Source organism: Coloeus monedula (assembly GCF_965178545.1).
Source record: "Coloeus monedula genome assembly, chromosome: 12".
Lineage (NCBI taxonomy): Eukaryota > Metazoa > Chordata > Aves > Passeriformes > Corvidae > Coloeus > Coloeus monedula.
This window is the reverse complement of record NC_138792.1, coordinates 11961227-11975574: the sequence shown is the minus strand read 5'-3', so window position 1 is coordinate 11975574 and position 14348 is coordinate 11961227. Positions and strand designations below refer to the sequence as shown.

Sequence of the window (14348 nt, the reverse complement as noted above, 5' to 3'; positions counted from 1 at the left end):
AGGTGGATGAGGAAGATACTAGAGAGCTTCCAGTGGTGATCTTAATATTGTGAGGCCAGGTAAGAAAAGTTGTAACTAAGTAGAGAATGCTGGAACCCACATGAACATGTCAGGCGACATTTTCCACATACATGAAAAGGAAATAAACCCATGGGTCTCAAAGTGGATCTTTCGATAATTTGTCTTTTCTAAAACATTTCCAAACCATTCATTTTCCACAGGAGTTGATTTCTAATGGATTCCAATTCTGTAAGAAGTAGCAGTGGTCATATGGGGAACAGGAAGAGGGAAGAAAAGAAAGAACCACTCCACAGTGCAAAGAAGAAAAATTGTCTTACATTTTCCTACTGAAACTAAAATCTGTAATTCTCTATTTCAAGGGAATAGTTACACACTGGGCCTACTCTCTCAATTGGAAGAAGGGCTTAGCTTTGCCAGAGTTCACAAAGCAATTTCCTTTGTTCTGGTGGCAAGGCATCTGTAATCCCCAGGCCACCTGGAGCTGGCTCTGAACCACAAACTGAAGCCAGCTTCGAACCCAGTAGAAAACTAGAGGGAGAACCAAGGGAGTTTAACAGGTCTCAAAACAAAAGCAAGCAAAACTGTGTTTGGCTGGCCTTCAAAGCAAGGACAAGAGGGAAAAAGGGAGGATATAAAGAAATGGATATGGACATTTGAAATTGGAGTCTCAGTCCCTAAATTATTTTTCATCTTGTTTTGGATTCAAGACAATTAATCAGCCCTAAGGCTGAATTCAAATTTGAGTAAATATTCACAACTTTGAAAAAAACCCCTTTTTTTTTTGCATTTTTGTTTCTGCTAATTGAGGGTGGTTTGCTAAAAGAGTCAAGTAAAACAATTTTGTCTCTAATATGCTCAGAATCTCCCCCAGCCACCCCCATTTATTGATTTTCTTATAAAGAGGAAGGAGGCAGAAATGTGGTTGAATATTTTATATCTACTAGATTGAAAAACCCCACCTAATTTTGAATTGCATATTTATACAAGAGGATTCACATTAGGTTTTTTTCCCCTTACAGATTCATTTTTCATTGTATTGGGTTTTTTATTACATTCTAAGACTGCTGGGAAGTGTATTTATCAAAGCAGTACTCAGGGAACAGCACACCTCAGGCTTAGATCTCTCTCTCCATGTCCCTGAACACTCTGGCTGTTTTAATGACATTTTTATTGGCTCACTGACTGCAGGATTAGATAGACCAACCTCTACATTCATCTTTGCTCATTCTGAGTTAGAGCAACAACAGCAATGTCTTGGTTTTAAAGAGAGATGTCTGCCAAGGAAGGCAGGAACCTCCCTTGGAATGGAAAAATATGACCCCATTCCCTCCAAACTATTATAACTCTGAAATTACGGGGCTTTCAGGCAAAGATATGGGAAGAGGAATAACAGTTCTTTGCATATATATATATATATATATATATATACACACACACACACATATACATGTATAACAAGGCAAACAAACAACAGCACCGGCAGCAACAACAAACAGAGCCAGAACCCAGCGCCAGCTTCCTTTACAAACCCCCAGGGGCAGGCGGGCCCGGGGCCTCTCCGGATGGTGAAATGGGCTGCAGCAGGAACCTCGGAGCGGCGGCTGGGATGGAAGAGGGGGGCACACCCCAGGGTGGCAAACAAAATGGAGCAGAAACTTCACAGCCGTAACAGCAGCCGCGGGATGTTCTGGTGGGAAAGGGATGCTGAGTTAAAGTGTAGCAAAAAAGCCCAAAGCAGCGGCAGAAAACACCAGGGCTGGACAGTGGCAGACGGGTTTCTGCAAGCAGCTGCTGCACACAGGTGGGAAGATGCAACCTCTAGGAAAGGGGAGGGGTTCGGGGCCCCAGGTTTTTCCCCTGAGTCACTAGAGTAGATGGTGAGGGTCCTTCCAGTGCAATCAGGTGTTAATAAGGTCCCAGTTCAATGGCCACTCTTATGAGCAAAGGGTCACCCACAGTAAGGAAGAAGCAGTACAGGGGCTGGACTTCGCAGTGGCAGACAATTCTCTGTGTGGTAGCAGCAACTTGACCATTCCCCTCTGATCCAAGAGCGAGAGAGCAAGAGGAGCTGAGCCCAGCCCCTCATCCCCCGGCCAAAATCTCGTGGTATCTCTGCCCTTCCCAAGAGAAAAACCCCCAGCTAAGACAGTAACCAGCTGCACCCTTCCCCCCACCTTGGCCACTTCTTTTGTCTCTCTTGCATACCAGTCGTTGTGGTAGCCTGTTAACCCACTGCTTTCGTGATGCCGTGTTCCCCTTCCTGCTCCCCCCTGCCCTTAGCCTTGGCCACTCCCTCAGGCTGTCCCTATTGGTTCCCGTACCCCATCCCGGCCCAGGGACCGCCCCTGGGCCCCTGACAAAACCCCCCATGCGCCCAGACCATGAGGTCTCTCTGCCTCTGAGGGCTGCCAGTTCAAGATGTGATTAAAGTTATCTCTTACCCTCGTGGGAGACCCTTCTCACTTCCTCTGTCATCCCTGGTTGTAATGCTGATAGCTGACCAGAGCAAGATGGCGGGGCCATCGGAAATGGACTGCGGGATGCGATGGGTCGCATTGCCCTAGGTAACCCTCGCTGAGCTCTCAGGGAGTTACAGCCTGCTAAGCAAAATCTAGCTGTTACAGCAGGTCGTTATCGTCTCTTAGGCAAAAAATGGGACAAAATTCCCTGAGAGAAAGAAGGAAAAAAAGAGAAAAATCCTAACCTCCAACAAACAGTAACTACACCACCAAACATCTTTGTCCATCTGAAGCATTAATGCACAACCAGATCCACTACTGGCTGCTCTATAAATGTGCTGTTTTATCAGCTTTTAGACGTAATTGAGAGTTTTATAAATTTATTCCTGTGCAAATTTTACAGTTCACACAATGGTTACCAAGGTCATGGTTTGATGATCTACTTAAAGAAAAATGAGTTGTTTATCATCATTGGTTTTTTCATATCACACAAATGTAACATCTTAAAAACAAACAGGTTATTACTAATACTGTCCCTGCCCAGCTCTGTGGGGTCCCGTGTGCCCCCCCAGACACACGGGTGGGCTCAGTATTATAGTCAGTAGCAAAGAGTCAAGAAGGGCATTTGTGTGCGCTCCGGCAGGAGCATTTATTGCTTCTACACTGTCAAAGGTTGCAGAGGCGATTACAAACATGATCCTAAATCTCACAGTTTTATCCGGGAGTGGGGAAAAGCCAGGACTAGGGAACGGGGACCAATGGGGAAGCTCTGGGGGAGTGACGAGGGGTAGAGGCCAACAGCCAACCGGGGAATCCAAACTGGGACAGATTAACCTAACAGAACAAGCATCCTGGGAGAAGCCCTTCCGGCCACCCTAACATGAAGTGGTTCTTGTGGTACTAGGGACTTGTCTTACTGAAAACTCTCTCTCCCTTGTAATGTATGTTCACCGGCCACCATATATTACTTACTCTTCCAAGATTTCACTCAAGTGTTAACTTATTTCTCAGTGACTCCCACTAACTCCTACATGTTTGGAGTCATTGTCTGGAAAAGATCAATTTCCTGCCTATGGTGCAAATGACAGCCAGAGGTTATAAATCAGAGACTCTTGAAATTTTTTTGACTTTTAGTTCTTATTAATTTGTCAAGTAAGAGAGCAATACCCAAAGAGGAACAGACTGACAGTGCTGTAGCTGCCCGCTGAACCAAAGGCCAAGAGGTGCAGTGATTCTGTGGGTTGTGTGTGGTACCTGGCCTTGGTTCTGCTCCAAACACTCCTGTCCTGTTTTGCTTTCTTGTTGCTGTTACAACTGTTATTCTAATACCAACTCCTATGCCTGAAAAGGAGAAATCGTAATTGCATGTTACCTTTCCTTTAGCATCTGACACATTTTCAAGATCCCCTAGGAAAAGAAAATAACACCATGGAAGTATGATCTCAGAAATTAAGTGCTAAACCAGCACAATGTTACAAATCCAGTGTTCTTACATTACCTCCTCCAACAGAGGAAGAGGTGGTGAATCCAGACAGAGGTACTGTTTAAGGCCCCATTCCCTCCAAGCAGAAAAAGTATCTGTGTGGAACTAACCCATCACTCATCAAGAATTTTTATTCTTTATGCACTTTTTTCCTCCTGAGATCCAATCTCTACATAAGACTCACTAGAAACAAGACAATTTGAGCTTGACTAAAACATACTGGATGTCTCAGAGGGCCATGTTTTACAATGAAGAAAGGCTATACCCTTTCTATTCAAAAGAAAAATCTTCTGAGCAAAGTCACTGAAAGGTAACTTTAAAAGGCTCATATTAATTACAGCTTGAAAAATAGACAAGCAGGAATGTCTCCTCAAATCACCTGTCTACAATCTAGTTCTCACCAGAGGCACTTAAAAGCAAGACCTGTACTCCTCACTGTGAGTTTAGCCATGTTTAGAGAATTTTTGTACTTCTTGATCCTGGGATGAAGAAGAAAAGATGTTTGGATATGGCAGTTGGGTAGAACATCTCACAGTTGGGTCTCTCTCACCAAAGCTTAGCTCCAAGTTTAAATTTAATTTGGACATCATCTTAAAAGGGAAATGTGACATAAAAATGTCAGGATGTGCATCTTATGAAAGAAGAATAATAAGTGACAGCCAGCTGATTCATACATGGTTAGGGTCAGGAGGAGCTATTTCCTTTCTGGTTGCCTTCACACACACACATGCACAGGTGCCAATGACCTCTGCATTGTGATAGATGCAACTGAAAAGCAATCACCAGTCAGTCGTTACAACAGGGACTACCCAGACACAAGCGAAAATCTCCCAACATTTAAGTTGAATCACATAGGCCTACAGTGTTCCTTGGGTTTGGGGGTTTTTTTTAAACTTTTCACTGATGTTAGTCATTAAATGTTAGAAGTGAATATATGAAAACACAATACAGAACACAGAAGAAATGCAGAAGCCAAAAGAACACTAAGTTACTGCAGCATATCACACCTAAGGTCATGAACTATGTGGTCTCTGTCAGCTTCAGACACCCTGTTCCAGCAGAAGAAAACCTGTAATTGGCTGGGTTTCCTCTGAGGGAAAATTCCTTCCTTGTCCTTAAAAATGAGAAGGCAGCAAGTTGCTTTAAAGTTAGCTACTACAAGTGACTAAGCCCTTTTCATTTATTTCCTAATATTTTTCTATTAGAACTTGGACATTAATGTTAAATCACATAGTCTTACTGAAAAGCCCCATTACAAACGACATGCTCTCAGGTCAGTATTAAGAAATCCCCTTCCAATAATTTTGCATTTGTGAGAGCACTGTTTCTGTTTCTGAGAGCACTGAACACTTTCTCCTTTATTTCTTCCAAAACACACACCATGTGGACTAGTGTATCTACTCCTCTATGCTTTTTTTTATTAGACACCCAGCACAGAAAACAAAAATTGCATTCAAGACACCCATCAGACTTGTCTGCATTGCTAAACCTCAGTGATTTTGTTGACTGTGGGAATAAAACCTGTGGAGCACATCCTTAGTTTGGCACATAAGTCCTATTTTGCAGATGCAATGTTGAAAGGCAGGTCCTGCTCTGCTTGTACACAGGCAATTGAGCAGGAAAACCAGTGGATCAGTTATTGTCTCACAGGGTATACAAGGAATGAAAGAATCATGAAGTGAATGTCCTTGCAATGTGAACTGTTTGAGTCCTGCAGCCAAGTCCTCCTGGCTGTGCCTTCCCTTCAGTGGTGGCCAGAAAAGAAGAAATTGTCCTCCTTCACTTACCAAGTATCAGTTTAACCTCCTACGGGTCTGTCATCTTGTACTTTGGGCATGATGGATTTCCTCAGGAAACCTTCCCTTTGTCTGTCCACTCACAGGACACAGACAGCATTTTCTACTGACGTGTTGTAGTTACAGATGGCTCGATGGGGATTCCAACAGGAATGATACCTGGGTAAGCATCCTCTCACTGTTATTTGGAGAACAGAAGGGAAATGAAAACTCCCTGACAAGTTGGAGAGGAGATGGCTGAGGAGGGCTGAAACATTTCAGCAGGCAAAGGCAAAGTCTGACTGTATGAGGATGTAGTCCCTCCACTCTGCTTCCTTTCTCTCCTCTAGGCAAGGTTTGAAGCCCACCAGGGAAGGCACTTCAGGAGCAACCAGTCACAGTGAGGTGAAACATTACTGAGGCACTGCAGCACACGGAGCTTTGTTATGACAACCTGTAGAGGCTACAAAGTAAGGTCAGTGATTTTAAAAGTAGCTAAATCTGGGATTTCACTCTTAGGAAAACTGAAGGATACACAATATTCTCATTCTTGTCCATGCTACTGCAACAGGGAAGCCACTGGATGCTCTCCAACCACAAAGCAACATGGATATTTCTGCTTGAAGCCTTGACTGTTTGTGCAGCTTCTCATCAACTGTAAACATTATTTTTCAGAGAAATAGAGGATGAATAATTTCTCTTTTAAAGCTTTAGAGGAGGAGGGTGAGTGAGAAGAAATATACATATCACCAGGGAAGAGAAACAAATCTTTGTTTTTCTGCAAAGAATAGACTGAACTGATTTCTCTCAATAAAGACAATCTTATCAAAATTATTTGCAGGAGCGCCATCAGTTTCTACACAATTTTAGATACAAATGTAGAAGCATTCTGATTCCACTTTCCCCTGCATTTTGATAATGCCAAAACATTATATCTCAGTGATAAAACCTCAAGAAAAATTATTTTATCATGAATCATACTGACTTTATAATGTATCTGCTCTAGCACTGAATTCAAGTATTGAATACTATATCTCACAGGGATTTTGTTTATACAGAATCAGTCAATTTTATTGTGGGAAATGTCACACACTTTTAATGTGTGGCATTTAGTGTTAGTATCATACAGAGCCTGGAAAGCCTGTGCCATGCTGAATCCACTTGCTCCAAATGTGAGATGTTGCTGCTTCTACAGTCATGCCTGGGACTGTACAGGAAAGCTGACCACATACCAGTGTGCAAGTCTGAGAGGTAACTGAGATAGGTAATCCATCAGCTACTTAGATGTGCTCATCTTGGATATCCAATAATTAAAGACACTAGTCCACAAGAAAGTATCATCTTTAGATCTTTCCAGAGTAAGTCTATTGTGGATACAATATTGCTGCTAGCAAGAATTTTCTTGCTTCTTTCTAAGCCCATGGGATACTTTTCTCTCTCACTGAAGATATTAGCAGAAGTTCTATAAACTATGAACACCTGTGACCTTGCAAAGCTTTGTTTATGGTATAGTAGAAAAATATTTTGACAATGGATGTTTTAGGATTTTAGCCAATCACCCCAAGGTGTGGCTGATCCTTTGTCCAATTAGACTATGAAGAAAAAGTCTATAAAAGAGCTGTAAAATAATTAAATAAATCAATCTTGCTGCACAATTCCTGCATGTTGGATCTTCTCTCCTACGACTGCGGGATACAGTAATAGTCTATGGGGAAATAAAGCACTTGCCAGTAATGGATATGTAAAATGGTATTCTATGGCTAAACTGGAATTACAACACTGCATCCACCGGGGTTTGAGATACAAAATCACCTTTGTCACGAGCAGTTGAATGCTGAGCAAAGCCAAAGCACATGAAACATTCTGTATTGCCATCAACAAAATGAAAAACTGCTTTAAAACACATATTTTAAGAGATGGCTGCAGAGAAAGTGACCGTACCCCCACGTATTTGCACATTATGATTTAGTCCAACATTTCTGTTTGGATCTGAAAACACCTCTTTTTTCATGCTGCTCAGAAGCCAGACTTTCAGCATTCAGAGAAGGGATGAAGTTTGTTCTGGGCTGATGGTGCATTCTGCAGTGCAGGTAGGCACTTGAAACAAGCCCCTGAGCCCTGCCTAACACCCTCTGAAGTGAGAGCACAGAGGTTGTGCCGCAGACTTTACTGCCAGCCCCTCCAGGCTGTCTAAATCTGATTTTGATTTGCTGGTCATGTGCTCCACAGACATTTTAAGCCAGAAGGCTTAAAATCTACTATTGCTATATTTTATTACTGCTCAGAAAGTGGTATCTCAATAGTTTACCAATGGCTCAGCAAAGGCTCAATTCCTCTGTGCATGTCCATAGCAACATTGCTCTCCATTAAGAATTGTGTTCACAGGGATACAGCAACGGATGAAGAATACACAGATTTCCCAACTTGATTTGTTAGCAGTTGTCTGGCATCAAATGCTGGTATCAGAGACCTGCAAGCTTATTCCCCCACAGCATTCAAGGCCCTCACTCCCTTGTTATTCTGCATCCTGTACAAAAATCAAAACTTAGCTTCATTAGCCAGTTTGGTGAACACAAATTTTCTCCTGCTTCCCTGCACCCTCTTGAGGCTCAGATTTTCTACCCTCCTGAATCATATTATGGGAATCAAGTTATTTTATTTCACTAACAATTAATTAACAGCAAATAGGTACTTATGTTTTTATTCCTACTGATTTCATTCTTTAAATGCTCACTACAGGTTTTTTTGGAGCTGAGCCTAGTTAGAAGATTTCCATGAACAATCCCTACGCGAGGGCAAATTTATGCTAAGTTCTGCTGAGATTTCTTCCCCAGCTCATCTTCTCTTCTTTCACCAGGTGAAGATGATCTAAGTTGGCCCAGTTCTCATTCTGCCTTTAAAAAACAGGCTTTTAACACAGAAAAACAGATGTATCTGTTCAGACAGCAAAAGCAGATCATGATCAGGCAAAAGACTGCCCTACATACTCAGAACTTTAGGGCCACCTTATGCATTTAGGTTGAGTGTAATTCCCATGTTTGGTTTTGATGTGCTCATCTCTGAATCCTTCAGTGAAGAAGCTGCAATCCAGAGTGCTGATGTGAAAACCCCAGACCACCAAACCTCCATAAAAAAAATGCCAACAGCTTTATCTTAAAGTAGCATTGCTGGGTGCTGAAAGATTAATGGCATATCCAGGATATGTACCTCCAGAACACAGCATTTCCACACTGGGCAGTAAAGTCATGATACAAACCTTGCAGCATTTACCTGGGAACTGCAATGAAATACACAGCTATCCATTACTTAGGATCCCTTTTAGATGAAGCAGCAATATCCCTGATTTGACACAGAAAAGGCATCCAGGAACAAAGAAGACCCATGGAATTCACATGGCTTACCTAACACAGCTCAACTCTGCACTCTTTTAAAAGTCCTTGCAGAATCAAGACCTTTTAATATGCTTAGCACTAGAGAAAAATATCACGCTTCAGTTTGCATCTGAGTGTGGGCTCAATGCCAAAATGTATTTTGAGAAGGGAGAAATAGGTTTTAATGCAACAATAATCCTCCTATTACACACACCCCCACACCTGTCTATGGAATAATGTTTAATTGGTTAATAAAGGAGAGGTAACATTTAAATTACAATATCAAATCTCTTCAGTCTGGAGAAGCAACCTCATTTATAAGGGTTGATCTAATACTCCTTAATTTTATTTAGTATTACAGGTTCTTTTACAAAACAGACATTATGATTATTGAAATGGCAATTCTGTATAAGAAATAATTCACTGACACATTTAATTTTTACCCATTCCAAATCACTGTCATAGTAGCCTATCCTTCACCTGCTCATATCCACCCTTTTCAAGTGGCTTCTGAAAGATTCCTTCACACTGCTTCACTGATAGTCATGCCTTGATCCTACAAGCATGCGTGAGCAACTAGAAAATGCAGCTTCTTGAAAAACAGGTTGGTTTTTTGTTTTTTGGTTTTTTTTAGAATTGAGAAGAAACACTTCAACAAATAAGAAATTCAGTGAAAAGTACAGCTGACATTTTCCCCATACAGTTTTCTTATCTGTCATTTTGTGTTGACTGGGAAAAAAGTAACAAATTGGGGGAGAGTAAATTAACAAAGCTCTCACTATTGACTTCCCAGATCAAGACTGTGTCCTTCCTTTCAACCCATGAACTTCTGGGACCAGGACCTCTCATCCCACTTGGCCTTAGCACCACATCTAAGCATCTCACCCCCTTGCGCCTATTTGCAAAGACAAGCATAAATAACAGACAGAACAGTTCTAAGGCAAGAGACTTGAAGTGGTGGAACTCAGGACAGCCTGGCCAGTGGGACATGCAAATGTGGAATTTCATGCTTTGGACAGCACAGTGAGTTGCACCAGGGCTTCACACACACCTGATGAGTGGCTAGGAAGACATCAATTTAGAATTGAATTGCTTCTGATTTTCTTTTAAAGAATCTGAATGAAAACTTCTTTGTTGAGAAAAAGTTTTAAATTTATCTTGAATCAAAAGCATTTTCCTCCCCAGTTTTTTTCTTTCAGCTACCAAACCAAACGACTCAGCTATGCATGCAACCTTAAACCCTGTGTTGCACACTGATGGAGACAGTCACATTTTCATTTCCATTGCATCAAGTTCTATCTGCCAGTCTCTGCTAATTCAGTCTACAAAAGATAGCATTTGTAACAGAGATTGTTAATGCTTCTAGAAAATAAAATCATATTCTAAAATGACTGCTCTCATTTGTGACCTCTTAATTCTCATAAAGCAGGTGATCCTGGTTAATGACTAAAATGCAAACACCTGCTTATCCCTCTCAAAAAAAAAAATAGATTAATAAAGTTGAAATTACACAGTTAATGGTGTGGATAGTCTCCCACAGAAGTGTGATCACATTTCAGAACATTATGTTTTACATAGCTCAATTTTAATGAAATTAAAATCAGTTACTATTGCTACATCCTCAGCTATTTTAAGACTTCTATGGTTTCATAAACAATAACAGCAAGCATTCATTACCATGCTTTTGGAAGAAAAAATTAATTCAGCAAAGGAAGAAATATAGTCTTTTATCTGTAACCACTACACATATTATTCTGCACTCTGACATAAATCTGAAAAAGGCAAAAATATCTGTAACTATACAAGAAAGTTCTAGTCAAAGCAAGGAAACTGCATAACTGACATGGAAGATCTTGTTGCTGTGTAATGCCTTCCAAGAAGCATGTCATATAGTTTTTAGCTGAAAATGAGAAGAAGCCATGAATTATTCAAGAACTTGCCCATTGGTTACCAAAACTACTTTGTCATGTAAATGAGCAGAGTTTTGAAATTTCCCAGAAAAAAAGTATGTTCCAGAATTTGATCTAAGATCAATTCTTTATTTTTCACAAGGGATTTGCATTAAAATGTTTCAGAGTATTAAACTAGTAACTTGATTATCACAACAGTGACTTCTTATGAATAAAGCACGGCTCCCTTGAAACATATAAATCACCATCTTCCCGTAACATTTTGGAATCAGGAAGTTCACATCACACCCAACCTCTGACAGAGCAGCTGATAAAAGAAAAACTCAAAAGGCCTCAGCACAATCCAACTGCTGAGTTTGGCAGATACATCCAATATTTAAACAGGACATTGGCCCAGTACAAACCACCACACTCCAGGGCACAATCCTTGATTTCAGTAGCATTCTTCAGGATCAAAATAGTCTGAGGCAGCTGAGGCAGCACGACTCAGCAGAGATGGACAGAGAGCAAATTCTGGGTTCTGAACAGTGCTGTTATTTGCTGCAATACTTGTTATTTAATTCATCAAACGTCTAATTTTAGTATGGAATAGCTGACAAGGATGAAACAAACTTATTATCTGAAACTAGATAGTCTAAAACCAAATTGTCCAAAGTATCTGTAAACTCCTTTTAATTCAAAACTGATCATTTAAGGAATATTTATTCATTCATTCTTCAAAAGTCCTCCTTTTTTTATCTTCTCATTTTAGGCATAGAGATGACATCAACATCTACATGATGGAAATCACGAGCTCCAGCACATGTTTAATTTAAGGCTCATCCAACAGCTCCAAGATACTTCTGAGAAATGCATTTTGGTGCCTTACCAAACAAGGTCTGCTTAAATTTATGCTAAATCATAATTGTATATTAAAATAAACATTTCTTCAAAACCAGACAGAACTGTAACTCCCTATGGCCTGATCCCATCCGAATAATTCAAACTGTAACTCTTTAATAACTCTGAGAATTTGAAACAGAACAGTATTTAAACAAAATACTTCATGATTTAAGAAGTATCAAGTTCTGAAGGTTTACGGCAAATAGAGTATTTGCAAATGTTGTATTTAAAAAAGAAGCAATTAAGTGAAAGCACATTAATTATAGCTACTGGATGAGGTAACCATAATTACTAGGGAAACTAATTTTGAGACAAAACATTATGTGAAATATATAATTATGAGAATAAAAAAATGAATACATATTAACTGGATGAATATCTCAATTCTAATAGCTAAAATGGTTTTTTTTAACCAATATCTAATACTCCATACATTATTAACCAATAATCCCCACATTCTTATTTAGACTTTAACACAATACTCACCTTAGAACACATGTGTAGAAACCACTGTCTTGCAACTCAACCGAGTGAAACCATATGGAATCTTCATCCTTGCTCATCCTAACTTCGGAAAATATAATGGGTTCTTCTAAATCTCCTTTGTTTTTGTACCACATAAGCCTAAGACCTGTGCTTTGGGCCATGCTATAATTAGTTCTGATATAGCTGTAGAAAAGGGCACATTTCACTCGGACTGGTTCACCTGCCAAAGCCATGTATGTCTTGAGATCCACTGACCAGTCAATGCAACCATCAACTGAAAGCAAAACAATAATAAAGAAATATTAGACACAGAAACATTTTTCAATATAGTAGAAGGCAGCTTGGGAAATGCAATACAATACATTAAAAGAAATGGCTTTTGTCATGTGCTGAATTGCTTTAGGGTATATGAAAAACCTAAAGCGGTAACTGGCAAGTAAGTGGTTTCATACACCTCTTTTAATTACATGAAACTGTGAATGTGCAGGCAAGCACACTGAGCTTGCTCAATTCCACTTCTTTAGAATATCATTACTTTCATCCCCAAAACACTAATTCTTTATTAAATAAACCACATGTTTTGCATCTTAACTACTTGCCTCTGTAAACCAGTTTTGAATTCTCCAGTTCCTTGTTGGAGGAAAATGTACATTGGCATCTGATACCAATCTTATCCCTTAAAGCTTTTCCATCCACCTCTGTTAATTATGTTATGCAAAAAAATCCCCAAATTACAGATGTCACATTTATAATTTTCTTTTCAAGGCAGTTCCACATAGTTGGTTTTTTTCTCTACAGGCTACTCAAACTGTAGAGATCTGTATTATATACAACAGGATACAATTGCAACATGCTGCCAATGCAATCAAACTTAATACAGGAGTCATACGAATAAGAAAGGACATATTTTGATGTTCTGTTCAGCAAAACCTTTTGAAACAGTTTTCCTGATACTTCACTTTAAAATTAACATACATCAGACAGTTTAATAAAAGATTACTTCTCCCTACAATTTTTTCTCCCATTGCTATTATCTTAGTTACAATACAGTCCTAGCACATGCACACATATCAACATATCACTTATCAGAGACCTTTTAATTCAATCTTTTTCATTGCTGGAAAAATTATAAGCTTGAAAATCAGCCAAGAATAAAACCAAAGAAAAAGATTTCAAAGGCAGATCATCAAAAGGCAAACACAGTACCTAAAGTTAAAAGAATTGATTAAATATGGAGCTTTTAGAATTTATTGATCATATTAAGCTACAAGTAAATGAAACCTCTTTACCCTTAATGCAGCACCTCAAATTCAACCAGGTAACTCTCAAGTTGCCTCTTCTGCATTTACAGTATCAATTCTCAAACTATAAATGTTGGATATCCTCAGACACTCTTCATTTAATACACATCATCAATTGCATTCTGTCATCAAGTGATTTTTTAATTTACTTCCTAAACAAAGGTAGTGAGCACAAATTTCTGTACATGGAATATCAGGTCTGGTCCTACTTTTAGTGACTTTTACAGCCTTTAAATTATGTCTACCAAGTTTTCAGGTTACTCTTTAATCATTCAAAAGTAACCATAATAAATGGAAGGTTTTAATTTTCCCATCACAGTAAATCAGCTTTAATTGTACTGTGATCATGTGAGCCATGCACCTGAACCACATGTTAAACTTGTTGACACTGTCCACTTTCATACTTTTTTTAGACATAAACTTCCATGTAGCATCTTGCTGCAAAACAAACTTGTGAAAAGAAAAGCTCAGGAGGGAAGGGAAGCCCGTTACTCAAAACATTACTCATGACGGTTTTGACAGGTGAAGGGAGATCATGCAACACCTTTACCCCCAGGGTGTTTCCTGTTCCTGCCCTCCACCCCACAGGCAGGTGCAAAAGCAGCAGCTGGTTGTGCCAGCTGACTTCTTCTTTCTTCATCAAAAAAGCCCCCCAAACCC

The 14348-nt window shown here is 39.8% G+C and overlaps 1 protein-coding gene across 1 annotated transcript in view; it reads right to left on the bottom strand.

Annotated features, from left to right (window-relative positions):
- Positions 1-14348, bottom strand: part of IL1RAPL2 (interleukin 1 receptor accessory protein like 2) — a gene marked incomplete at both ends in the record, with an annotated part of 375464 nt that overhangs the window by 171178 nt on the left and 189938 nt on the right. The window contains one exon of the mRNA XM_082289302.1: positions 12388-12661. Within this exon, the coding sequence (XP_082145428.1) occupies positions 12388-12661 (274 nt within the window). The remainder of the gene's footprint in view (positions 1-12387; positions 12662-14348) is intronic.